General features: G+C 45.7%; 1 protein-coding gene across 1 annotated transcript in view; it reads left to right on the top strand.

The window, feature by feature from the left end:
- Positions 1-14810: 14810 nt before the first annotated feature.
- Positions 14811-27194, top strand: part of MTURN (maturin, neural progenitor differentiation regulator homolog) — a 31756-nt gene continuing 19372 nt past the window's right edge. Inside the window, exon 1 of the mRNA XM_060248862.1 lies at positions 14811-15391. Coding sequence (XP_060104845.1) covers positions 15230-15391 — 162 coding nt within the window. The 5' untranslated portion in view covers positions 14811-15229. The remainder of the gene's footprint in view (positions 15392-27194) is intronic.

Here is a 27194-nt window from a genome sequence, read left to right as displayed (position 1 = left end):
ACTTTCTCGTTGATGGTTTTCGTGCATTTAATAGGACGTTTCTCACTCCCTCAGGGAATTCTGAGAAAGTATCCTCCAAGCTGTCAAGCGGAGTCTGTCCGGGTCGTGATGAAGAACCCTGCCGTTCTGTTGCGAGAGGAGATTCTTGGCCCGGGGGAAGTGATGGTAAGTATTGTCCGATAGGAAAAGGAGCGTTGTGAACCATGGTTGGCGAGGCCACCACGGTGTGATTAGAATACAATTTGTATTGTCCAGTTGAATTTTCTGTATTGATCGTGTTATCAGTGGAAACGGTGGGAAGAGGAAATGTAATGGACCTGTCCATCTCTGAATGAAGGCATCCCCTGCAGATTGTGGTGAGGGCGGACCTCTCATAAAAAAGAGAGCACATTGTGCATTGTCTGGTGCAGCAAACACATCTATTGATGGTGTTCCGAATTTCTGGAACACTGGTAGAAGGTATTGCCTGTGGAGTGACCACTCGTGGTCGTTGATGAGGTACCTGCTCAATGTGTCCGCTTGTGTGTTCTGGGCACCGGGGAGATGTACTGCAGTGAGATGGATCTGATGCGCGATACTCCAGTGCCAGAGGTGCATTGCTCGCTTGCAAAGACGGGTAGATGCAGTCCCTCCTTGCCTGTTTATATAGAACACAGTCGCCACGTTGTCGGACGCTATTTGAACGTGACGGCCGTGAAGAGTTGGCAGGAATGATTTCAGAGCTCTGTGGACGGCTAAGAGCTCCAGGCAGTTGATATGGAGCGACTGTTCGTATGGCGTCCATTGCCCCTGGACTGAGAGGGTGTTTAGATGGGCTCCCCAGCCCCACCTTGATGCATCTGTTGTGACTACCGCTGACGGGCTTGGTCTTAAGAATGGCATGCCTGTCAGCAAATGATTTCGAACTGTCCACCATCCCAGAGAGGGAAGGATGTTGTTTGGGACAGTTAGGAGGGTTTGTTGAGATTGGCGTTGGGGACGATATGCACGAACAAACCAGATTTGTAGGGGCCTCATACGGAGTCTTGCATGTGGTAGAACCGCCGTTGTCGCTGCCATGAGTCCTAACATGCGTTGAATGGTGAAAGCTGTCTGTTTTGGCTGTTGCATGATTTCTGTGGCTAGAGTGTGAATAGAGGCTATTCTGTCTGTTGGGAGGTACGCCCTGTGGTCCGTGGTGCAGAGGCGAGCCCCTATGAATTGAATGTCCTGTGAGGGGATTAAATTCGATTTTTGCTGGTTGACTTGGAGACCCAGGTCTGCTAAGAGTGCAAGGGTTATAGCAATGTCTTTTTCCAGTTGTGGCCTTGAAGGCCCCACAAGGAGCCAATCGTCTATGTATGGGTAAGTTGCAATTCCGCGCTGTCTGAGGTATGCAGCGACCACCGCCATACACTTTGTAAAAGTCCTGGGTGCTGTGGAGAGTCCGAACGGAAGCGCTCGAAACTGATAATGTCTGTTTCCCACGGCAAATCTCAGGAACTTTCTGTGGCCTTGATGGATTGTTAGGTGAAAATAGGCATCCTGTAAGTCTACCAGCGCCATCCAAGCATTTTGAGGGATTAGGGGCAAGATGGATTGGAGGGTGACCATCCTGAATTTTCTGTGGTGGATGAACTTGTTGAGAGCCCTGAGGTCCAAAATCGGGCGCTGACCTCCATCCCTCTTGGGGACTAGAAAGTACCGGGAGTAGAAGCCTGTCCGATGGTATTGATCTGGGACAGGTTCTATGGCCGCCTTGGCCATAAGAGTGATGATCTCTTCTTGGAGGGGAGGGGATGGAGGGGTTGTAACAAAGTGGTGTCTTGCAGGGGGAGAATGAAACTCTATTGAATAACCTCTTAAAATGATATTCAGGACCCATTTGTCTGTGGTAATTAACTTCCAGTTCTCGTAGAACGGTAGGAGTCTGGAAGTGTTGTGAGGTGGCAGAGGTGGAGAGTCAAAGAGACTGCTTGGATGCAGTTGCAGTCTTTTTAGGTTGTTGTGGTCTTTGCTGCCGCTGGTTGAAAGGCTGCTTAGACGGTGGAGCCTTACGCTTCCAGTATTCCGATTGTCGAGGGGACCTGGAGCGTTTGAATGGCATTGGCTTCCATGGTCTGGCTTTGTAGCCCTGCTGTTGCTGTTGGGTCACACCAAGTCTTTTTGCCCGTTTGCGGCTGTCGTCGACTGTGGTGAGTATGTCGTCTGTCGTGGCATTAAAAAGGCCTTGGCCGTCGAAAGGGAGATCTTCGATTTTGAATTTAATGTCGGGTTGTAGGGAAGAGGAGCGAAGCCAGGCGTGCCTTCTCAAGGCAATGGAGGCAGCCATCGCCTTGGAGGTGCATCCCACGGAGTGACGAATGGTATTTATCTGTTGTTTGGAGACTCTATTGAGCTCCTGTAATAATGTGCATGCCTGTTTTTGAGCAGGTTCTGGTAGAGCCGAGACAAGCGTGCCCAGTTGGGAGGAGAGATTGTGGGAGTAAGCAGCAAAATATGCCAAATAATTGTTGATTTTGGCGTTTGCTGTGGAGATGGAATACATCTTCCTTCCCAGTGTGTCCAATTTCCTGCCCTCCTTCTCCGGGGGTACAGGATGACGAGTCTGCTTCGATTTGGAGGAAGAGTGGACTATCATCGAGTTCGGAGCCGGGTGACTGAAAAGAAACTTCGACTCCGTAGCTTGGATCTTGTATAGGGATTCGATGCGCTTTGACGTGGGAGGAATAGATGCCGGCTTGTCCCAGGCTTCTTTAATGGCATCTAGATGCACCGGAAGCATTGGCAGAAAGGAACCGGCAGGTAGGTCCGAATGGACTAAATCGTGAACTACATCCGTGACCTTGGGCGCGTCCGATGTCAGCTTTACATTAAGAGCAGAAGCCATGTTTGCAACCAAGTCCAGATATGTTTTGGCTCCGTCGGATGGTGACAAATCTGCAGGCTTTGCAATATCTGAAGCTGGGGATCCAGGAGAGGACATTGATTGCATCGAGTCCGATGACGCGTCGGATTCGACATCGGAGTTGTCAGGTTCGGGTGCTTGCGGGTCCGGTCTGGTTGGACTCGCGTTCTTAGGTTTAGAGGTCGAAGTGGAAGGAGTCGGAGATGGCTGTTTCGTTGGCTGCTTACTCCGTTGGACGGGAGTTGCTTCCTTGGATTGGTTCCTGTGGTGATCTGCACGGTACCGAGCGTGGTGGTAACCGCAGCATTGATGGGAATCCATTGATGGAGACCTCGAGGTGTAGTAGCGTCTTCTCGGGGACATGGATGGAGACCGAGATCTCGGGTTGTAGCGATAGCGGTCCCTCCCCCTGCTAGGGGATCTCTCCGGGAAACGTGTATGATGGTACCGATGTCTCTCGATGCTCGGAGATCTGGCTGGGAATCGGTGAGTATCAAAGTAGCGATGAGCATCGTGTCTATATTGGATGGGATTCGACATATCGCGGAACGATCTGGGGTTGATGTGTTGTTGAGTCCACTGCAGCGGGTCTCGGATCTTCTCCAGCGAAGGGTCTGGTATGGATCCTTGCAAAGAAGGGGATCGGGACGGAACCGGGATAACTTCCTCCGTCTGCTGATGCGGTGAGTCCGTAAGCGGAGTGGCCGCTTCCTGGGTATCGGATCCGGGTGTGGACGGGTCACAACGTATGTCAGACTCGTGTTGTTCCGAAGGTTTGTTCGGAGCGGTAGGTTTTTTCGAGTCCTTCGGGTCGGTAGATTTTTTAGATTCTTTCGGGTCGGTAGGTTTTCTCGAATCCTTCGGGCCCTTCGGCTCGGAGTGCTTGTGTTTCTTGGTGTGCTTCCCAGTTTTCAATTTAATAGGCGCGACCGTTTGTTGTGACGTCTTCGCGCCGTCGCCGGTTTTCGCGGCATCGCCGGGCTTATGCTTGCTGGGAACAGTGGCCACTGAAGCTGCCGACCTTGCGCCGTCCCCTTGGGGAGACAGAAGGGGAGGCGACTTACTTGTAGTAGAGGATTGCGACATTTCAGGGTGAAGCACAGACTCCATAAGATGACTTCTCAGTCTAGCGGCCCTGTTTTTCCGCGCCTGTTTGCCGAATTGACGGCAATGCGCACAGGCGTCTACTTTATGGGCTTCTCCCAGGCAAAATAAACAAAGTGAATGTCCGTCCGATGTAGGGATTTTTGCCCTACAACGCGAACACCTTTTGAAGGTTATTCTACTATCCCTTCCTTCCATACGCCCGGGGGGGGAGGGGGGGTAGGGGAAGGGAGGTCTGAGGTAAAAGCAGGAAAGATATTTTTTCTTTTTTTTTTTTTTTTTTTTTCTTTTTGAAGAGTAATGAAGAGTATAAGAATATAAAGAGGAAAATGGAATAAAAGAGAGGAAACGACGAAGAAGCGAAGGCTAGGATCTGAGGTAAAAGAGGAGCGCAACGAGGTAAGACTATCCCGGGCGACGGTTGGAAAGAAACTGGCTGGGTGGGGCGCCTCCCTCCCGTTCCAGGCATGCGCAGTGGATGCCTGCTCCCCAGGACGGAAGGGAGTGCGCGCCAAAAATAACGCCTAGGCTAGCTTTTAAAATCTCCGAGGTAGGGTTCGTCCTGACGGGAAAACCCATGTGTGGGACTGCACAGAGACCACGAAGAAGATCCTTTGGTGTTTTCAAAGTTTTATGGTTCATAACTGAGCATAAGGAGATGTACTGGTTGTCTTGTTGCAAGAAACATGTGGTTTTTGTAAGCTACATACCACCCAACTGACCAATGAAAACTGTGCCAAATGAATTAAAGATGAGGTAGGACATAACTCAGATTATAAGATACTACTTTGGAGAAACTATGCCTCAAATGTATTTTCATTTCTATTGTCTGGATATATGTATGTTTACATTTATGTAAAGTATATGTAGATATATATTGTAAAAAAGTTTAGGCTTTTCTTTTTAAACATTTATTTAAATAAAAAACTAACTTTAGCAGCAAAAATTGGTAGTTTATTTCTTTCTGATATTTTCCTTCCTCTTATAACATTAGAATGTGGGGTCATGCAGTTAAATTGGTACTAAGTTCATAATAAATAAAAGGAAGTACTATTTTACTAAATTATTTAAGGAATTGAATGTCTCAAGATCCAGTGATGACCATTAGCCCAGATAACTTTTTCAGGCTTTAGAACATTCATGACAAAATGGCTAAGGGAAGAAGATGGAGAAGATGTACCCTCAAGTCACAATGAACTCATGGCGATCCCAGTCCCAGAGCAGCCCAGGTAACAGAGGGCAGACATGGCTTTACATTGCCTTCCTCCATGTAGCAACCCTAGTCTTCCTTGGTGGTCTCCCATCCAAGTACTAATCATGGCTAACCCTCTTTAGCTCCAAAGCTCTGATGAGATCATGTTAAGCCAGGCTGTCTGGGCTGCTACGGAAATCCTCTATCTAAAGAAGCAGTATACCTTTTGAATACTTTTAAATACTGGCAGAGCCAGTTTGGTGTGGTTAAGTGTGTGGACTCTTATCTGGGAGAATCAGGTTTGATTCCCCACTCTTCCACTTGCAGCTGCTGGAATGGCCTTGGGTCAGCCATAGCTCTGGCAGAGGTTGTCCTTGAAAGGGCAGCTGCTGTTTGAGCTCTCTCAGTTCCACCCACCTCACAGGGTGTCTGTTGTGGGGGAAGGAGATAATGGAGATTGTAAGCCACTCTGAGACTCAGAGAGAAGGATGGGGTATAAATTCCTGGGCTTTTTTTGTAGAAAAAGCCCAGCAGGAACTCATTTGCATATTAGGCCAAACCCTTTGATGTCACCATTGTTTCACATGGGGCTTTTTTAAAAAGAAAAAGCCCAGCAGGAACTCATTTGCATATTAGGCCACGCCCTCTGATGCCAAACCAGCCAGAACTGCATTCCTGTGCGTTCCTGCTAAAAAAAAAACCCTGCTAAATGTTAACACATAACTTACCATTCATAACTTACATAACTTACCATTCAATTAGAAAATGTTATTGTTTTAACTAATTTCATTGAACCAATGCATTTTACCAGGCATATTTGAGATATGTATCTAAAAAGGTATGTTTACTGAAAAGTCCATTTCTGATCCTAGATCATAATAGACTGACAGACTGACTTTATAGTTACCAGTGACATGGTAAAGTTAGGGAAGCTTGAATAGATAGGTTTTGGCCTAGTACAGCAGGATTTTTCTTAAGTTGCTGTGAGTGATTCAACTGGATTTTATTTCCAGAATTTTGGGGTTATTTCTTATAAAGTTATTTAGGCAGATCATGTCAGTCATGAGTTCTGATGTGAAAAGGGAGAGTAAGACTTTTAGAGTTCTGTCTACTGTCTGATTTGCAACACATACAAATGGGATGTGATTTGCATTATCCACATTGAAGTTGTACGAATTTGAAATGTGAAAGATTTCTTGTTATAGCTCATAGCACAGTAAAAGCATCTGAGGACAATTATCTGCAAATCACATACCCACCATCTGCACTTCTGCAGATAAAATCTATGTTCTTATGGCCTTTCTAACTCCTCTGCCCCAACCCTTTATTTTTTTTAAATACACACTATATCTAGGTGACTTTCATTTTCACACAGATAGCAAAGGTTTTCTTGGTTTACGTGTTCTGTCATTGTACATCAGAATGGGCATATACCAAGTCACCATAGCACCAGCTGGGCCCATGTTAAAATCAGATCAATTTCAGACAATTACATTTCAAGAAGGTACTAACAAGGGGGTTTGTTTGGAAAATATACTTCCAGCAGTCTCATTTATGTTGCAACTGATTTGAATTAAAACACTGGTGGTTGGGACCTTCTCTACGAAATGCCTATCCCTGCTTGGCTAATGCTGTTCACAGAAGAACAACAAAATAAGATTTATCTAGCAAGATATGAAACCTGTAGAACAAATTCCATTAATGTTGCTGTGTACTAAATGGAAGATATCCAGCACCATCACCATCCCTCCAAAACTATGCTTCTCCCTACCTTAATTTTGATCAGTTCCATGTAAGCTGCCATTCATTCAGTGTTGCCAGCAGCTCTCTTTTCAGGCCCAGATTTTTACCATACTATGCCCTGTCATTGCAACTAGCAGCTAGAAGCAGGACAAGCTCCAATGGTGCTACCACGAGCCCTATAGGAGTTCCACTTTGACTGGGGCAGTAGTATGGATCAGGGGTGAGATGATGCATGTAAGTCATCCAGGTTTCCTCCTGCTGCCGCAGTGGCAGTAAGATGAATCCCAGCAACATTGCCAGAGCCTTTGCAGCTTACCTTGGGCCTGGGTGGCCGTGCCACATAACTTGAAGGCTTATGATAGAGCCACACCCATCAACTTTTCTCATCCTACCACTGTCTGGCACCAACATGAGTCCCAGTGGTGGGGCAGCCAGTCCCTCTGAAGCTCATCTTGATTCTGGACAATGGTGGTAGAAAATCTGGGAGAGGGACTATGAGTATATGATCACATCTGTTATCTCCTTCCTCATTGGTGCCACCTGTAATGCTCCATGAAGTCAGTATAGGGTAGCTTAATATGTTCTTTCCCAGCCCTCCTACAAAGATCCTTAGGAATTAAGAGACTTGACCTGGAACCTTGGACATTTTGCATATAAGTGAAATACTATCTCTCTCTTATATGTGAGCAACAAACAAATGGTCCCACTACAAGGCATAGTTTTTCAGCAGCAATTTGTACAAGTGAGCCCCTGCAAGGAACCAATTTCTCAGCCTTTGAGCAGTTGAAATAAGACCCCTTATAGCTTGCCAGCCCCCATGTCTGGGCAGGGGATCCCCTGGTTTTGCAAGCTCCACCCCACCTCCAGCCAGCTGGACCACGGGGGAAACTGGACCCAACAGCCATGATGTGCCTTTAGATCTCTGCTGGTTTAGAAGAAACTTGCAAACTCTTTGTTTTGAAATGTGTGTACCTTTAAATCTCAGTAGGGGCAAGCAGGCAAAGCCAGGTGGCTCTTCCAGGTGAGTGTGTGAGGGAGGAAGAGAGCATAATCTCTCTATTTGTTTTGCATTCATTTTAGAAGTCATTTATATAGTGAAATGGATAGTAAAGAGTTAACTAGAACCTGATTATGGGATGGAGGAAAACTCCACCCCTAGACCTTACTTTCATTTTCCTGGGTTAGTCTGAAAGCATTGGTTGAAATACAGCAGATTGTTACACTCAGCAACTCCTGTGAGTAAAGTGATTTATAACCTAGTGAGACACAAAAGTGTTGGCTTGCATGCTGTTTATTTTGACTGCTTTGTGAGTGTGTGTGTGTGTTCACTTTCATTTAGTGGAAGGGCAGCTGCTGGGAAACCCTTTGAAGGCAAAAAAACGAGGATGAGGAAATGAAAACTGTACTCAGGGGAACTGCACTGCTGTATTTTTATCTATTTATTTTAAGGAATGGGAAAGTCTCCAGGCTCCACCCCCAAAGTCCCTAGATAATTCTTGAGTTGGACCTGGCAACCCTGGTAAAAACTGACACATTAACATGTGGTGATAAAAGAACTACCGCCTTATTCCTTTGCTTGTAGGCCTACGGTTGCCAGCTCTAACTTCGGAAATACTTGGAAATTTTGGGAGTGGAGCCTGAAGAGAGAGGGGTGAACTGGTTTCTATTGCCTGAAGATCAGTTGTAATCCTAGATCACCAGCTACTACCTGGAGGTTGGCAACCCTGCTAGGCTTTTTAAGGGATCTGTGTATTTTGTTTTGTTTGTTGCTGAAGATTGAAAGCAAGTTCTTTTATTCTCAAATGGACTCTGCCATTCCCCCCCAACCCAACTCGTTCTGGTGCAACTTGAAACCACTTGCACTCAGCACTACCTAATCTTATTAACTCTGCAATTCATCCTATCAAATGCTGACCAGAATGACCTGAAACAACTCCTCATCCCAACCTCACCCTGCATCCAGCCTGATGAAAAATTCTGTAGAAGAGAAAAGGATACACACTGCTGTATACATGCATACTTTTGTTTCTGATGAAAAGTAGTTCCCAACCATGGTGCTAAAGCAGTACACTTGAACCAAATTTACATATGAAGATTTACGCATTAGAACTTATTTGCATCTCAAGAAGAAGTGGAATTCTTACTCAAAATAGCTGCATCACTGGGAAGAGAACTAAACAAAGTCATCTGCATATTTTTAAAACAATTAATGCATTACTTATTCTAAGCAATCAACTTGGTTGGTGGTATTATGAAAATGTATTTTACATGAGAGGAAAAACCCACCTGAGAAATAATTATAGCCCATAAATAATCTGCATGTGTATGAGAGTACCAAGAAATTAAATTAGATACGTTCATATTTATTTTACATTGCTAAAATTGTAATAAACATACAAAGAAATCACTTCTCTGTGCCAGTACTGGAATCACAGTGGTGGCACGTCCATAAAACTGGGTGCCAGAATTTCCAAGTAAACATACATAGATCAGGTTGTTAGGGATCTCCAATACGGGGTCTGCTGGCATCATGGCACCTGCTAACATGCTTTCTTGCGAGTCTTATCAGGTTGCCTGCCCCAGAAGGTAAACTCCCGCCACCATGTTCTGGCTCCTGCCCTTGCTCTGTGGAGAAGTGGGAGAAGGAAAGGGTGTGTGGGCTGTGATGCTAGTTTTGGTTGGGCAGGTAAAAGTGGCACCATGGAATCCTAGAGTATCACTGATGCTGCCATGACACCACTTCTGCCAGCTCAGTCAAGTGACATGCCATCCCCACCCCCAATCTTCATCCCCTACGCTCTTGTGAATCCTGAGCAGAGAGATGGCAAGCCTCTTTCTAACTTATGCTTGATTCTTGGGGATAAAATCTGAATAATCTTCAATGAAACGGGGTGGGGGGGCTGGCAGCATTGATCCACCACCTTCCAGCTGACAGAATAGTCAAATTCTGAGTTTAATCCAAACAAACATACCACAGTTGTACGATAGCCATAGGCACAGATTTGCTTACACCTTTTTCTGCATCAAAAAGCCCAGCAGGGACTCATTTGCATATTAGGCCACACCCCCTGATGTCACCATTGTTTGTGGGGAAAGCCCAGCAGGATCTCATTTGCATATCAGGCCACACACTCCAACACCAAGCCGGAACTGTGTTCCTGTACGTTTCTGCTCAGAAAAAGACCTGCCTCTGAGCTCAACAACCCCAGCCTGGGGCAGTGCAGAGCAAACCATTTCCATTTTTCAAAAGTTAAAACCGAACAGTAAAACCTGAGTAAGATTGTTAAAGATTGGACATATTGGAGGTCATTCATTCATAGGTGATCTCCATAAGTTGGAAGCAATTTGACAGCACTTCACATAGAGAGACACAACCACCCTGTGAAGCAGGTGAGGCTGTGACATAGGTTTATATCTGGTTTAATGAACAGCAGCTGGAGCTCTGAAGCCCAAATGGGATGTTGGTTGGCCACACTTGTCACAAAAGTAAGATGAAGGCAGGAGAATTGTTATGTTACAGATTAATGAGTGAACTTTACACACTGGAGAGCTGGATTTCAAAATTCTTTACAGAAATAACACATTCTCCAAAACGCTCTTTATGACTCTCCTGCTGCAGTGTTATTAATGGAAGCTTCAGACTGCAGGAGGCCTTTGGATATTGGACTGTTTTTGTCCTCTAGGCCTAACGCCATAAAAGACTCAAAACGATGCCGTTCAGATTTTATGTTGAATACAAAAATAACAAAACATTTGATGATTTTGTCGAGTGAGCTTTCATTTGGCTAGAATGAACAGTCTGCCAGCCTGAAGGAACCGAGTCTGTTTTGCTCAAGATAAGACTGGGAGGATACTCTGCCACACACAAGCACCTCAGAAGAACAGTGACACTCATAAGCAGGACAAGAAGGAATGGTTTTAAATCACAGACAGCTGTAGGTCAGCATTTCTCCAACTGGGGTCCTGAAGACCCTGGGGGGAATGCAAGCCCTCTGTAAGGAAGGACAGAGGGAACTCTTCTTGCACCCATCTGGTTAAGTGGGAAAACAGAGGCCTCTCACATTTTTTCAGAATGAGGACACAGACTCTGAGGGAAGGGAACAGAAATGGCTTCTTCCTATTTCAAAGGGCAGGAACTTGCAGGAAGTGGCCAACAACCATAGTCACTTAGGCTTGAATCAGGCTAATGTTTCTGTAGATGCAATGAATTTCACCCATGGGGTATGATTTCCCACCCTAACTAGGGTTGCCAATCCCCAGGTGGGGGCAGGGGATCCCCCAGTTTGGGGGCCCTCCCCTCACTTCAGGGTCATCAGAAAGTGGGGGGAATGTCTGCCGGGCACTCCATTTTCCCTAAGGAGACCAATTATCATAGGGTATAATAGAGAATTGATCTGTGGGTATCTGGGGTTCGGGAAGGCTGTGTTTTGAGGTAGAGACACCAAATTTGCTGCATAGCATCCAGTTCCCCTCCCCAAAATACCCTCCAAGTTTCAAAAGGATTGGACCATGGGGTCCAATTCTATGAGACCCAAAAGAAGGTGCCCCTATCCTTCATTATTTCCAATGGAGGAAAGGCATTTAAAAGGTGTGCAGTCCCTTCAAACGTGATGGCCGGAACTCCCTTTGGAGTTCAATTATGCTTGTCACAACCTTGCTCCTGGCTCCACCCCCAATGTCTCCTGGCTCCACCCCCAAAGTCCCCAGATTTTTTTTTAATTGGGTTTGGCAACCCTAACCCTAGCCCCTCCTCTAGCAGCCTGAAATGCCTCCTTCAAGTTCTGTTCCTGGGGATCCCCATACTCCCAAGATAGTGTTGTCAGCCGGAAGTGGGGTATGTAGAGATCTCCTGGACCACAGAAATCAGTTCCCCTGGAGAAAATGGGTCCTTTGGAGGGTGGACTCTGGCATTATGCTAAAGTTACCAGACTGTGTCAGGCAACTGGTGAGAACTTGGGGAGTGGGGACTGTGGATAAATGCATTGTCTCTGGGGCGGGATGGAGGGGAAGGGTTGGCAACTGGCAGGGCTTGACTGTGCAGTTCAAGCAGCTTTTTTCCTCTGAGCAAAGAACAAGCAGGAAGGGGTAGGAAAGTAGCCCATGTCCTTCCAAATGCGTCTCAAGAAATGTTAATGCAGCTTGCTAGAGACAATGGGATGGGCCAGTTCACACACACCCCTTCTGCAAGCAGGGAACAGAGAGCCTTGGAGGACTTTTTTGTAGCAGGAACTCTTTTGCATATTAGGCCACACACCCTGACCTGTAAGCTCTTGGAAGATTGGCTACATAAGAGAGGTAAACCCTGTAAGCTCTTGGAAGATTGGCTACATAAGAGAGGTATGGTCTGATATGCTAAGGAGTTCCTGTTACAAAAAAAGCCTGGAGACAACAGGAAAAGAAGCCTTGATCTGAGCTGACTGGGATCAGGGAGGAGACACAGTTTTATTAAAACCACCTTGCAAGGGGAAGGCGATCTCTCTTTTCCTTGGGAGGCTGTGCTAAACAGACCTCTTGTATGAGGATGGGTGCAGGCCTCTATTTTGGGACCACTCGCTGGGCTAAAGAGCTGGGAACAATTGTTAAGATAATGGCAGATCTTTAAAGAGCTAGGGCACCTAAAGTAAAGAGCCTAACTTATTTTAACATCTAGTTGGGGCATGTTTTAGAGAGGGACAGAGGATTTCCGTTTTTACAATTTCTTATGTTTTTTCTTGCTTCAGTCTGATGCGGTGCTAAAAAATATGCTTGTAAACATTTTCTTTTTAATAAATACATCAAACTTTTTATTCTGGAAGTAGTTCTCTGTACCACATAGACCCCCAGTTTTGGGCAAGCTATTTTAAAGGGGAGCCCCAGGAGAGAGGGAGGCAAGCAATTTGCAACTGGCTAGTCCTCCAGAGGTGCACAGGGCATTAATCTGTCCCTGTGGTAGTCAGGCGCTAGCAGAAGACCGTGAGGTAGGGCCTCTGAGCTAGGGGAGCTGAAGGTCCCTATATTGATCAGGTGGTGGTGGCAGTTACTGTAGAGTAAAAGGAACGACCCCTCCTGGGAGTAGAAACCCCCAGGAGGGCAGGGCAGAATGGAGCTTGCATGTCAGAGCAGGCATTTTCTGCCACAAGGACAATAGGGAGACTGCTGCTATCATGTGCATCATGACATCACTTCCAGGGGAAACTGGAAATACCATCATGTAACTCTATAATTGCTAGAAACTTTATAGAGTTTCTGATGACTCCTAGAGAGACGTCCTATCACTTCCAGGTTTTTCTCAGGCTGCATGCAATGCCAGGGTTGTTTTTGGTTTTTTAAAACAAAATTCCCACCCCCATCACCACTCAGAGCAGTGGCAGGCAATGGGAGCTGCCACACAGGAGATCTCGTGCCATAACAGGAGGCCTTATAATAAACAAAAAAGGAATCACAGTTAATGAGACAAGCAATGAAAGTTAAACAACTACTATGATATGTTGGCTAACGTTTAATAAAACCATTTAAAAACCATATATTTTAGTACTTCATATTGTAACAGAAGTCAAACTCTAACATTCCCATATTACAAAAAAGGTCCTATTTTAATACTTCATACTGTAACAGAGGTCCAATTCTGAAACTCCCATATTACAAAAAAAAGTCCTATGAGCACCTGATGTAGGCTTATTTCATCAATAGACTTCCTCGGGAGTAATCCTTTCTATATTTCTTCTAGGGTTAACAGCCTCTAGTACCAACCAAATGTAAATGTTCTTCTGTCGCATCTTCTCTCTCATTCTGGAATAAACCAAGAAAATAACAAGAGATACCAAAAAGCTGAATGGAAATAAATTCTTAAGTTATTATATTGTAAAAAAACTTACCACTCAATGACACTTAAGTGTATATATATTTTTATATAGGAGCTTGAGCCAGTCCAAACTTATTCATTTAACCAGATGCACAAGCCTTCTGGAGTTTGTTGGCCTATAGCGCTCTCCGGTATATTAAAGGCCTGGCAATGCTACATTATGCCCCGCTAATGTCCTTCCCTTCCCAAATCCTACCCTAATGCCATAGCATAGTTTTCTACACATATTTATCCTGTCCACCTAAAATAGGAGATGCCTCATTTTAAGACACTATTTTGCCAAGGGTAGTCTTACTTTGTGGAATATCTTATCATGAATTACACACAAACATATCTCGCTGAGAAATTGATGTTTTGCAATGCTTTTGTACTTAGAACGCTCTCACGATCTGTGAATCAGGGCTGCAGTTCTGTGGGAATTTAACTGGGAGTAAATCCCACTCAGCTCATTGGGACTTCCTGATGTATAATATGCATAAAATCCCTCAATTATAAAAAAAAACATTGATACTACTAGTAGTTGGAAGAAAAGTAGTCTGGGCCTAGTATTGTGGAACAGAGCTCCCTCCAGAGTTTTGAGATGCATCAAGACCAGGCCCTGTAGTCTTCTCCCACAGTTGAACTTGGCAGCGTGATCAGTCCAAATCGGTGGGATTTGGCAGGATGCAGATCCAGGATGTGGGCTTGCCCTCCTCTGATCCCCTGGGCTGCTCTGTAATTTTCGGTGAAGTGGGAGAGGCCCAGCTTGGCCTCCGTGTTGATGAAGAGGGAAAGGGAGTTGGACACAAACACTGACAGGGCCCACCAGGCGTCGAGTGTCGGGAGGAGCGGGGGGGGGGGGAACCACGCAAAAAAATATAGGCAGGAAAAGGGGCCTTTCTGTGCCAAGACTGGGGCTTGGCTTTCGCCCTTCGGTTTTGCGGAGAGGGGGGGGCCTTCCGCAGCAGGTGGGCAGGTGGATGCGGCTCGAGCGGTTGCAGGGGAGAGGGGGTTGTGGGGAGAAAGTGGGTGGATCTCCTCAAATCCAGCAGGATCCGGCACAATCCAGCTTTTACCCACACCCGCCGAGTGACCCACACCGACAGCAACGCAGCGGCGCTGAACCAATGTCAGGCTGCTGAAGAGCGGCCGCAGGAGGCGGGGGGAAACGAGCGAGAGAGGAGGGCGAAGGAGAGCGAGCGAGCGAGGCAGCCTGCCGCCCGGGCCACCCAGCATGTAAACAATACATGGAAGTTCGCAAGTAATGCTGAGGCCGGGAGCCGCGACAGCAGCCCGAAGTGCCGGCGGGGCGCCTGGAGCATCCCCCCAGCTCTAAGGCCCGTCCTGCCTCCCCCTCCTCCGAAGGGCCGAGTGCCCAGTTTCCTAGAGGGAGAGGGGAGCGGAATCGGATACAGTCACCCGCCGAGGAGAGAGGAGGAGGGAGGGAGGAGGCTGAAGGCAGCCAGGGCAGGAGGAGGCGAGGATGGATTTCCAGCAGCTGGCGGACGTTGCGGATAAATGGTGCTCCAACACCCCCTTCGAGCTCATCGCCACCGAGGAGACCGAGAGGAGGATGGATTTCTACGCCGACCCGGGCGTGTCCTTTTACGTCCTGTGTCCGGACAACGGCTGCGGGGACAATTTTGTGAGTAGGGAAGGGCGAGGGGGGGGGGGTGGAGAGAAAAGAAGGCTCCTGGGGCGGCGGGTGTTTTCTATTTCTTTCTAGAAATAAAGAGCGTTGTGCTGGGGCGGAGGGGGAGCTCTCTACCCCGCCCCGCTGCTTCTCCCATCGACAGACAACGACAGGGCCCACCCGCCCCTTTCCCTCGGGTTGTAAAGGCCGGCAGCCTCCCGCCCCCCAGCCGTTTGGCGCGGTCGGCTGCCGTTGCGGGACCTGAACGCCCCCGGGGCCTGGGGTGAGAGGTTAACCGTCGCCATTGACCAGGGGATGACGGATCGCTTGCCCCCGCCGCCAGCTTTTGCCGCTTTGCTGGCTCGCCCTGGTGAAGTGTTGTTCCCCAGGGCATCTTTTGAGGCAGGGGTCGGCCTGGAGTGGGGGGAGCTTGTGGAGAAATGACAAAAGCGGAGTGCCTCTGAGCATGTGCAGAGTACATTCCTCTCATCACGGCGTGGTTAAGAGGGAGATTTCCACACCAGTATGCACCTCGTCTTTCAGGCATTACGGAATATCTTTTGGATACCTTTTGACCTGCGACTTCGGAGCCACCAAATTGAATGTGGACCACCAGCCCCCTATTGTCAAGCTGCTGGTCAGCCCTCCTTCCCCCGCTTCAGTCAAGCCAGGTGGAAAACAGGAGGCTTTATGGAGCCCCTGGTGGGTTGCATGGGGCTTGGAGGTCCCCCAGATGTACAGGCCTGTGGGTATGATGGACACCTCCGTTTCCCTCAAAACCCACTGCTTCACAGAGTGGGTAGGGAAGCTCCGGGGTTCTCTTTTTGAGATGCTGAGTGGAAAGCCACCCTTCCCACGCTGGGGCCTTGTTTTGTATGCTTCCTTCCCTGCGGGTGACTTGATGCATAGGCAGTTGTGACCTGTTGTCCAGCCTTGTATTTACCCAGGGAGGGAGGGATGGTATGTCCAGATTGTTCTCTGCGCCCATCCATGGCTCACTGTGGATAAGAGATCATGGAGCAGGTTGGAGGGGAAAGGAGCAAGGACAGAGTCACTTCCTTCAGCCAGGCAGCAAGAGCAGGAGATTAGACATTTTTGAGGCTGTTGGCCATGGAGTGTGAGGGACAGCAGATACTCCGCTTGCTATCTCTGTTACTGGGAGCAATCATTCTTAGCATATCTCCAGTCCTGCAAAATGGAGTCTGTTGTCTGTGGTCACTGGTAGGCTGGCCTGTAAAGAAATATGGGGGGGGGGGGGGGGATGGATTGAGTTCTTCATGAGGGGATGGTTTGAGGTCCAGAGGCTGCTGTCCCTATATGGAATGGCTGTTATCCTTTTCCAGGGGTTTATAAATGCAGGTATCAAAGAGGAGGGGTGGCCTTGATGTTCTTTCCCTGCCTGTTAGTTTAGCTCACGAATAGCTTGTGTATCCTACCTTCGTGTCACCTGCCCCTTTTCCTGAATAGAAGGTGGGCTTCTTCTGGCTGCCCCAGCAAAGAAGAACGCGTATGAATAAAATGGAATCAGAATGTTAATTTTCCCCACACCCAACCGCTTCCTTCCCTGTACTGCTTTAGGGTTTGGGCTAATGTTTTATTTGAAAGCTGTTTCAGGAGGAGGCTGTTTGGTTATAGTATAGTCCAAGCAGGTGGTGGTTTCTTATGCTTTTACTGACAGTGGAAACTGCCACTGCCTGTACATGCTGGTCTGCTAAAGTAGCAGAGTTTTTTTTTCCTGCCATCCTCTTCAGTCATAACAGAAATGTTGCTAACCAGTGAATTGTTCCCTTTTCCCAGATTGGACAGCTTGGTGCTAATTAGAAACCTGAAAATAAGATAAAAATGAGCCTTTGAGAATCTGATTTGTCATGCAGTTTGAAAGCTGGCCACCTGAATATTCCTGTGGAAACAAGCATGGGTGGGTGCCTGTTGACTGTTGTTGAAAAAGGAAGGAGGTGTCCTCTTTGACCACTGTTTAAAAAACAACGTTATGTTGGGAATTGTGAGACCTACATGTACAAAAGTCATGTAGAATGGGATATACAATAAGGAGGGGGAAAGCCCTCCTATGACTTAGTTGCAGTGATCCACGCGACCGTCACTTCCAGGTTGGATTACTGTAACTCACTCTATGTGGGGCTGCCCTTGAACCTGACCTGATAACACAAGCTACTGCAGAATGTGGTGGCATGCTTGATGACAGAGTCATCTGTGTAGGTGTTCATTCAGCTGGTGCTATGCCAACTGCACTGGCTACCAGTTGAGTACCAGATTCACTTCAAGGTTATGGTGGTGACCTTTAAAGCCCTACATGGCCTGGGACTAGCACACCTTCAGGACTGTCTCTCCCCATATATGCCTTGTGCTCTGCAGACCAACACCTACTGGTGGACCCTGGCCCAGAAGATCTCCACGTAGCCTCAGGTAGGGCCAGGGCCTTTTTTGCCCTGACCTGATGAAATGTGCTTCCAATTGAAACCAGGGCCCTGTGGGACTTGTTACAGTTCTGCAGGGGCTGCAAAATGGAGCTGTTCCTCTAGGCATTTGGTTGAGGCAGGAGATGTTTCCTCAGACTTCCCTACCTATAGTAAGCCTACAGAAACTACTGTTCTGCTAACATCTACAGGAGGCATATTGGACTGAAGCAATGCATTTTTTGCTGCCAACTTGCCTTATTTAATTGTATTACTGAACTGGTTTCTAATCACATATTTATTTTATCTATGTTGTGAACTACCCTGAGCCCTTGCACTTGCATGTGTGACTCCAACCAGCTTTTCCACTCAATTTCACCTGACTTCCCTGTTTACTAGCATAACATTTGTGGATGGTCAAAGAGGATGCTTTGTAGCATGGGTTGGCCAGTCCACACACAAGAGATGCACTGAATCTGAAAAACAAAATCAATATAGTGTAGAGCAGTGTTTCCCATTTGCAAGGTCGTGACCCGGTACCGGGCCACGGAAGCCTCACTACCGGGTCACAAGAAAAGCCAAAGCTAGCTCCGTCACCAGCAAAGCTAGCCCCACCCCATCTCTGTGTTGTGCAGAGAGGAGCTGGGCTGCCTCTCCTTCCTTCTCCCCCACTCCCAGTGTTTGAGAGAAAAGCTGGCATCCATTGGCACTTTAGATCCATGAAGTGTTCTTCAAGGTATGAGCTTTCATGTGCCTTGCAGTATGTTCTTTTGGGGAGATTTCCCCAGGAGGCCTGGGCGGCAAAGAAGGGTGTGTGTGTGTTTTTCAGCTGGGAGGGGCGGGGAGTGGGCATTCCAGTAGCTGGGGTTTTTTTACCAAACGACTCCTGGGCAGAATTGTTGCTGGCTGTGGTCATCTGATGCCCCCCCTTCTTTTTTTCTTTCCCTGCAAGTGATACTCTATCTGTATTCTTGGTGCTAGGGGGGAAGCAATAGTGGGAGGGCTTCTAGTGCCCTGGCCCCACTGGTGGACATTCTGGTGCTTTTGGGCATTGTATTAGGGAATTTTGGACTGGATAGTCCACTGGCCTGATCCAACATGGCTCCTCCTATATTTATGTTCTTTCCTTTCCTTTCCTTTCCTTTCCTTCCATTTCATTCTTTCCCTTTCTCTTCCTTTCTTTCCTTCCATTTTTACTGGATGAAACTTTTCTGTTCATCATACTGTTGTTGCAGACATAGGAGCTCTGCCAGTGAAAAGTTGGCACCCCCAGTTGTAGCCAGGTGGCCTTCTATGATATTTCTTTGTGAGTGAGTGACAGTAAGAGGTGTGGGGCAGAAAGAGATTATTGGAGATTACTGCGGTATATCTCAACAGCACTGGAAGAGATGGTACTATGAACTTGGCACCATTTTACTGGTCCTGCTTTTAACAGCTGTTTGACACCAAAATTAAACTCTTCCTGTAGATATTTAAAAGGATGAAAGTGGTTCACTGGCTAAGTATCTGCACAACGGGTTGCTTTTAAAGGCATGGGAAACACAGCCAGTAAAAAGCTGCAAGCCTCTCATAAATATCCTTTTTGGGATAACTGTAGTAAAGCTTGTATGAACTTCATATAACTTGAAATTAATTCATTAATTGCAATACAATTCTCTGCTACCTTTCACAGCAATTCCCCAGTGTTTCAACCAAAGAAAAGTATGAAAAATAGCTGTTGAAAGATTTTCTTGAAACCAAGCAAGCTTGGTTGTAGCTTGAGGCAGGGTTCCAGTAGTAGCAGCTGAAGGAAGGGCCTACTAAATGTGTCAGCATATTTTGAGGTAGAGCAACTGCCAGGGCCCAGTGTGGGTGGTACACAGTGCTGCCATTCCTGTTGGCAATGGCAACAGCACTCCCAACTGCATACACTGGCCAGTACTGTTGAAGAAGGGATGTGTAAGTGGTGCAGGCAATTGAGGAGTGCTTGCAAGCTGGAGAAGAATACACAAACAGATAGATGCATGCGGGTGTGTGGGTGAAAAGAGAGGACTGCCCACTTTCCACCCCCATTTTGGCTCAGCATGAGTTTCAGAGAGATTTTTCTGAAAACAAATTTACTTCTGAAGGAGACGCAGGTTTGGGGGAATGCCCTGGAAGTGACATCACAGGAAAAGGTGGAGTTTTGGTTCAGTGTGCCCCGGAAGTGACATCACTTGGTCCTTGACACCACAGGAAATTACATTATTCCAGTCTCCCGGCTCCACCCCCAAAGTCTCCTGGCTCCACCCCCAAATTTTAGTGGGCCACAAAGGAGAAATGTAAAAATAACCAGGCCACGGGAAAGAAAAGTTTGGGAAACCCTGGTGTAGAGGGCAGAGTGAACGACTTGGAGACTGCATACAGTCCTAAAGAAAGACTTTAGTAGATTGCATACAATCCTAAAGAGAGTTACACCTTTCTAAACCAACTGAAGCCAATGGGCTCTGCCATTGTTAACAGTCACCCTCATTTGTGAAGGTGAGCTTACTTAGATGGATATATCTCAGCCTTCCTTTGTCATGAGACAAATCATACTTTAGACAAAGAAGGAAATGTATATAAAACTGTGATATTATGGCAATTCTGCCAAAAATGACCAAAATTTCTCCCACATCTTGGTGCTTTTAAAAAATATTTTATGCCTTGCCAGTTATCCCAACCTACTTCATAAACCTTGTTATAATTCCCAAAGAGAGAAGTTATTCATATATGGAATTAGATAATAGCTTTTTTTCTTTTTAAGTTCTGGGACAGTACTTTCAACGACACCGGGCAGTTTGCCAGGGCTCTCACAAGATAATAGTCAAGAGCAGGTAGAAACGTTACTGTGCTGATAACGCCATTGCAATGTGGTTGTATCTAATGGGTTATATTTTGTAATGGAGAGTTGAAAGTATTGATCTGGTTAATGGAAATCAAACCTCAGTTGATTTGTAAAGGAGGTGACTTGTTGCTTGCCTAAGGTTGGTAATTCTTGAAATCAAGAATTCTGGGCCTTGGGAGGGTATGTGGACACAACCTTTGAAGTCAGAAGCAGAGCACAGATTGTGTTCAGTTAAGGTCAGAGGACAAACTTTTTTTTCTGGTTGTGGAGGTAGAGTCCAGTGGCTGTTGACTGGCGGAGCAAGTCTGCACATTCAGGAGATCAATTGCAGAACTGGACTTTCATTTTAACTTTGTGGATCCATGTGTCAGTTAAGAACCACACCGCAGGCCTTGTGAGGAGTGCCATCCGCCTGCCGATCTGAGATGATGACAGTGAGGTCTTTTCAGCGGCAGCTCTTGTCCTATGAAATGAGGTGTCCTGGCAGATTTAGGAGGCCTCACCACAGGTTTATAAAGCTATTATGCATCCCAGGGCTTTTTGATAATGTATTTAATTGTAGCTGGGGCTTAGTGTTACTTTATTGTGGCTTGCTTGATTATTTTGGTTATTGCCTTCTGTTTCTGTAGTGCTATTAATAAATATTGTAAGCCCCCTTGAACATTTAGAAAATCAGGTTGGCCCCTTGTTTTTTCTAGTACCTTGGTTGGTCAGCAACCCAAAATTTAGCTCCATACTCCTAGTTACTAATTTAAATCTACATATTACTTTCCGTAGTACTTTTTAGGAATATACATTTTGATACTCCATGTCTCAAAGTCTATTTACACAATCACTTTTCGAAAATGTTTCAGGTGAGCAGAATTGTTCCCCTCTCAGAGGCTTTGCATGTGTTGAGCTAGTCATGTGAAGTGTTCCACATGTGCTCAGAATGCTATGAAACCAGAAGTGCTCTTCTAAGCATTCCATTCATGCAGCAGAATTAGGTCTGCTGTACACTTGTGCATTCACTTTATCCTCTAGCTTGTTTTCTGCCATTGTGACTCATGCCTGAGAATGTGTCCACCTAGACAATTTCTTTACTTTTGACATCATTTGCATAGTGATTCCTTACCCGAATGTCATTTGTCTCAAAATGTAGCCTTTCTATACCGTCCCTTTTTTTGTTTATCACAATTTTTTATGCTTTCATGCAGTTTCAGCGCAATCATTTCCTAGTGCAAACTGACTATAAGGCTGTTACCGAATCTCACCTGGTATGGAGGAGAGGTCAATTACATTGTGGGTGACCTCTGTGTCTGCCTTTCACCATCCCCAGTCTCTGCCTTCCCTCTTCCTTCTCTCAGATGAAACTGGCCAGGATAAAGAAGTTTAAGACAGATGAGCTGGCCAATTTCACCTGTACTTTGCCCATTTTTTTTTTTAATGACGTAACTACCATTTAGTTCTATCATGGAAATACATACACTCAAAACTCCTCTACCCTTTCATAGATGCAGAACAGATAAATGCATAGCTTTAAATGTAAGGGCATGTAACTAGTAACATAGAGCTATTAACACCACACAGCGAAATAAAGTACAATCAGTTTCCCCCTCACTCCCTCTGTCTTAAAGTGAGTCACTTAGCATTATAACTAATTCACAATCTTCTCCAACTTTCCCATGCCATGCATATCTCATTCATACTGTTACAAATATAATTTGCAAGCAAGTATTGGTACACCCATGTGCAGGGCTGACTGACCTTTTAACCTACTAGGAAGGTTTCCTGGTGTGCTGCTGTCCTGGAGAGCCACTGGCATCCAGGAGCAAGCTGAGACAGGTGCGGTTGCCCAGTGCTATGGGACCACGGCACTGTTGTTGAAAATTGGTTTAGACTCACCCGCTTGCTCCAGGACTGTTTGCATGTCCCATTCCTCCCATGTGGATGTGCCCTTTCTGTAGACAGAACCCCACACGACAACAGAAGTCCCTTCTGTTTCAGGATTTAAAAACAATTATTTGAGCATGTGTTGAGTGTTTTTTCCTTGCTGCAAAGAAATTGCAAAGAAGTCTGCCTTCAAATGTGATGTTCAAAGAAAAAATAAAGCTTTCTGGGCTCCCACAGATAAAAAGGGCATGACTTAAAAGCCAGATTATTGACTACTCTTCCCATCTTTTTTGCCTCTTGGCATCTCTAGGCTCCCTGCAGGTTTGTATGGGTGAAACTATATTTTCTACTCCCTCATAGCAAAGAGGACAATTACCAATAATAATACCATCAGATCAGCAAAAAGCAACTTTTCTCCCCTTCTCCCCCAAAATGCAAACTACCAAAGACCAGAGCAAATAAATAATTCTTCAGTAATTTTGAAAACTTGACAAGCTCAATACACAATCGATAGATATGGAGAGGGCATTCCATAATTATTGCTCATCTCACCTAAGTTAATGAAAGGGGATCAAGTAAAACTTTAAACAAAATTTTTAAACTGATGGGCAAATATGTACAGGAATAGGTAGCCAGGGCCAAAGCCCATAGTATTAAAACTATGGTGTTTTTTCCAGCCATTATAGAAGAATATTTGCCCCGGCAATATCTGCAAATACCTTTCCTGGACTGCTATTTAGATACTTCACAGTTAAACAATAAGTGCTTCCAAACCCCCCCCCCCAAATAAAACAGTGTTTTTGGTTTTTTAAATGTGCTGGGATTGATAATATACAATTCGTCACAGGCGGGGCTAGGACTAATGTAGTATTAACTGGGAAGAAAGAAATTACTTTGTTATTATCTGGAAAAACCCTGAGTTAGGGTTGCCACTGCCAGCTATGGATTGGGAAATATCTGGCGATTTTGAGGGTGGAGCCTGAGAAGGGGAAGGGTTGAAGAGGGGAAGGACTTTAATGGGGTAGGATGCCATTTTCCCCTTCCACCTTCCAAAGCAGCCATTTTCTCCAGGTGAACTGATCTCTCTCACCTGGAGATCATTTGTAATCCCAGAGGATCTCCAGCTACCACCTGGAGAGTGGCAGCCCTACCCTAAGTGTATGAACAACTTTCCCTGACAAATGATGTTTTGAGTTGCTATTTTCAGCCTTCAGAAAAGCTTCAACAACTCCTTGGAGAGACTGTCATGAGTTTTCATACAACCATTCAAAATCAGTTTGGTTGGATCCTACAGACCCCTGCTTTAGAAGGTTGTCACTGAACAAACAGCATTTAAAGTGCCCTGACCTACTTGAGGCTTGCTTTCTGCTTGAGATTCCCTGTCCTAAAGTTCTGCTTGAGATTCCCTGTCCTGAAGTGCTTTTTGCTGATCTGAGTACTATCGATTTTAATGCTACATCCAGCCAAGTCAAGTGCATTTTGGGCTGCAGCCAAGTCGTGCAAGCTTACCTTGGTACAAGCCTTGTGGCTGTTATAATAAACATTGTCTATCAGTACTGATGTCCTGATTTTGATGGGCAGCTGCAGGGTTGAAACAAAGGAGTGGCCACTCTTCAGACTATTCCCCAGCCATCCAACTGGAAATTATTTACTAAAAGGTTATTGAAGCCTGACATGCGAATACACATGAGTCTATATATAAAGAATCCACTGAAAAAATACTTTTGCCTCCTTTCCTCCAATCCTGATTGCTCTTGTATTGTATTGTCATGTTCCTTCACCTTTGCATCACCTGGTCATATTCATGGTACCCTAGCTGCTAGCCGACTCTCCATCTCAAATCTTACGTAGGAGTAGATTTGAAACTAGGTCACCAGTAGGTGCCTGTGAAAGCATCTTCCATACCAGCCCTTGAATAGTTGTGAGATGTGGCATTGCTACGTGTTCAATTTTTGGTGAGTTTTCCATTCTTGACATTTTTCTTACGTATCTGAGGCCATCGATGTAATCATTGTTTAATAGTCATAAACAAATATTGTGGAGCTTATGGTAAATTTGTAAACTGGCAAAATAGGGAAGGGTTGAGAACACATGTGTTGCATTTGGAAGGTCTCAGGCAATACTCCCTCTAAGCTGTGGAGTCTTGTGAGCAAAAATTCTACTTTGTGAGCTACTGGCAATAAAGTTGTGAGTGAGCAATTTGGCTACTGTATAAATTACTTTGCTCTGGGGTCATCCTTCCTGAGCTAACACCAAAATGTGTGAGCTGGAGGTTAAACTGTGAGCTAGCTCACACTCAGTTTAGAGGGAATACTGGTCCCAAGTTCCATATAAAAGAGTCTCAGGTCGGAAGTGCTGGGAAAGACTTGAGTTCTTGAGAGACCTGAGACTTTGGAGAATCAGTGCCAGTCAGACAATACTGAGCCTGTGGCCTGACTGTGCTATATGAGGCAGTTTTACACATTCACACATTAGTGCCAGATCTCAAGCCTACCTTTGGACCCTCCCTAGATTTTCTCCAAATACCTCAGGGCAGCATATATGAGGGATTTTGGCCTTGAGAGCCAGTTAGAGTCTCAGACCAGGACCTACAAGAACCAGGTTCAAATCCCCACTTGGTCATGGAAGCTTGCAGGGTGACCTTGAGCCAGTCACACAAGCTCAACCTAACCTATCTCACAGGGTTATTGTGAGGATAAAATGGAAGAAGAGTTGGTTTTTATACCCTGCTTTTCTCTACCCTAAAGAGCCTCAGATTGGCTTACGATCATCTTCCTTCCTCTTCCCACAACAGGCACCTTGTGAGATAGATGGGGCTGAGAGAGTTCTGAGAGAACTATAATTGGCCCAAGGTCACCCAGCAGGCTTCATGTAGAGGAATGGGGAATCAAACCTGGTTCTCTGGATTAGAGTCTGCCCCTGTTAACAGAGAAGGGGAGGATGTTATAAGCCACTTTATCAGTCTATTAGGGAGAAAAGTGGAATAGAAATCATGTAAGTAAATAAATCTTTGGCTGAGGGATAGTGAATTATCCAGGACTACTGAGTGAATTTGCTAGCTTAATGGGACTTTCAGCCTGTATATTCTACATCCCCAGCCCACAGGTCCAATCTCCCAAATTTCCTCTGCTTGTTTATTCCCATTCTCCAAACAAATTGCTCTGCTTATCTGAGCTGTGTGAGGTTTTTGTTCACCTGTAAAACTGACTTTTTACCTCTCTCACAGTAGCTGCACAGTATTTGTCACCTTTCTGACAGCTTTCCCTCAAACATTTGAGAATATTCCTCCTCTTCACATTAGTTCAGTCAATGGGAGCTTACAGGTGATAAGCAGAGGGCAATTTTTAATCTGCTATATATCAGACCGTGTGAAACAGCTATTCTAATGATCTCTGTTCTTTCATCATGATAATGATACTAATGCATATGACACATGGAGTCAGCAAGCTAGCACGGATGAGTGCTGAATGCTCCTTGTTACACAGTACTGGCAAGAGTGAGTAAAATCCCTTACTCCCTATCAATTTTTCTAGCTTCCTTCGCAAGCATGCCTCTCCTTTTAAAAAATGCTTATTAATGTAGAAGTAGAGAAGCTTCCTTACAAATAATTAAAACAAATCTTGGATTGTTTGAGTAGGATCCAACCAGCTTCTTTGCTAGGAAAAAAAGAGAAAGGAACAGTCCCTTTTGGCTTCTAAGGAAGGCCATGCTGGAGATCATGGGGCTTTAGGGTTGCAATGCCAGCTCATGGGGTGGGAAATACCTGGAGATTTTAAGGATGGAGCCTGAGGAGGACAGAATTTGGAGAGGGGATGGACTTCAATGGAGCATAATGCCTTACAATCCACCTTCCAAAGTGGCCATTTTCTCCAGGTGAGCTGATCTCTGTTGCATGGAGATCAACTGTAATAGTGGGAGACCTCCAACCACAACCTGGAGGTCGGGAGCCCTGTGGGGCCTGCATGTGGGAAAGATGTTGTAGTCAGAGGGGGAACTGGGTGAGTGACAAAGTGGCTGGATGCAACCCAGTTTATAAACAGATACTATATTTCATAGACCAATAGTATTTTGAATGATATTTAGAAGGCTGAGTTACAGCATTCAGGAAGAACAATCATGCAAGTGCCCAGTGTTATCCTCTCTGGTTACAGCAGTTTTTTTACTATCACTGCAGAATTCACTACCATGAACACAGGCAATTTAAGAGCAACAGTATCAGCCAGTGTCAACATTTGAGGCAGGTAGATTTAAGGGAAGGAAGCTATCAACTCCTACCGGGCACTGAATCAGCAAAGGAAAAGGGCCTTTCAGTAACCAGCAAATTGTCCTGGCCTTGTTCTCAGAAAAGTTTTTCATCTGAATATGAGCATGCCTCACTGACTATTTCAAATTCCACCTCAGGTCAGCTGAAGTTAAAGATGGAGCAGTGTGACCTTACAGGGTAAACAGAACTGGCTTGCTTTGGGCAGGAAAACAATACTGTTCCAAAGGATGCAGGGTTTTATTTTTCTAACTATCCCGGCTGTCACATCTGTTTTCTTTCTGTTTGCTCATAGGCAACTTTCCCGCTGCAATTTCATTTGGGTTCAGTGAGTTTGTTAGCAAAGTAATACTTCCCAGCGTGAAACTGACTCTAGTTGTCTTTGAGTTTTTGCTCAGAATGAATCCAAAGCCCTTCATTTGC

Source organism: Heteronotia binoei, chromosome 10 (genome assembly GCF_032191835.1).
Source record: "Heteronotia binoei isolate CCM8104 ecotype False Entrance Well chromosome 10, APGP_CSIRO_Hbin_v1, whole genome shotgun sequence".
Taxonomy (NCBI): Eukaryota; Metazoa; Chordata; class Lepidosauria; order Squamata; family Gekkonidae; genus Heteronotia; species Heteronotia binoei.
Note: the sequence above shows the minus strand (reverse complement) of the source record. Positions and strands in the feature narration are given on the sequence as shown.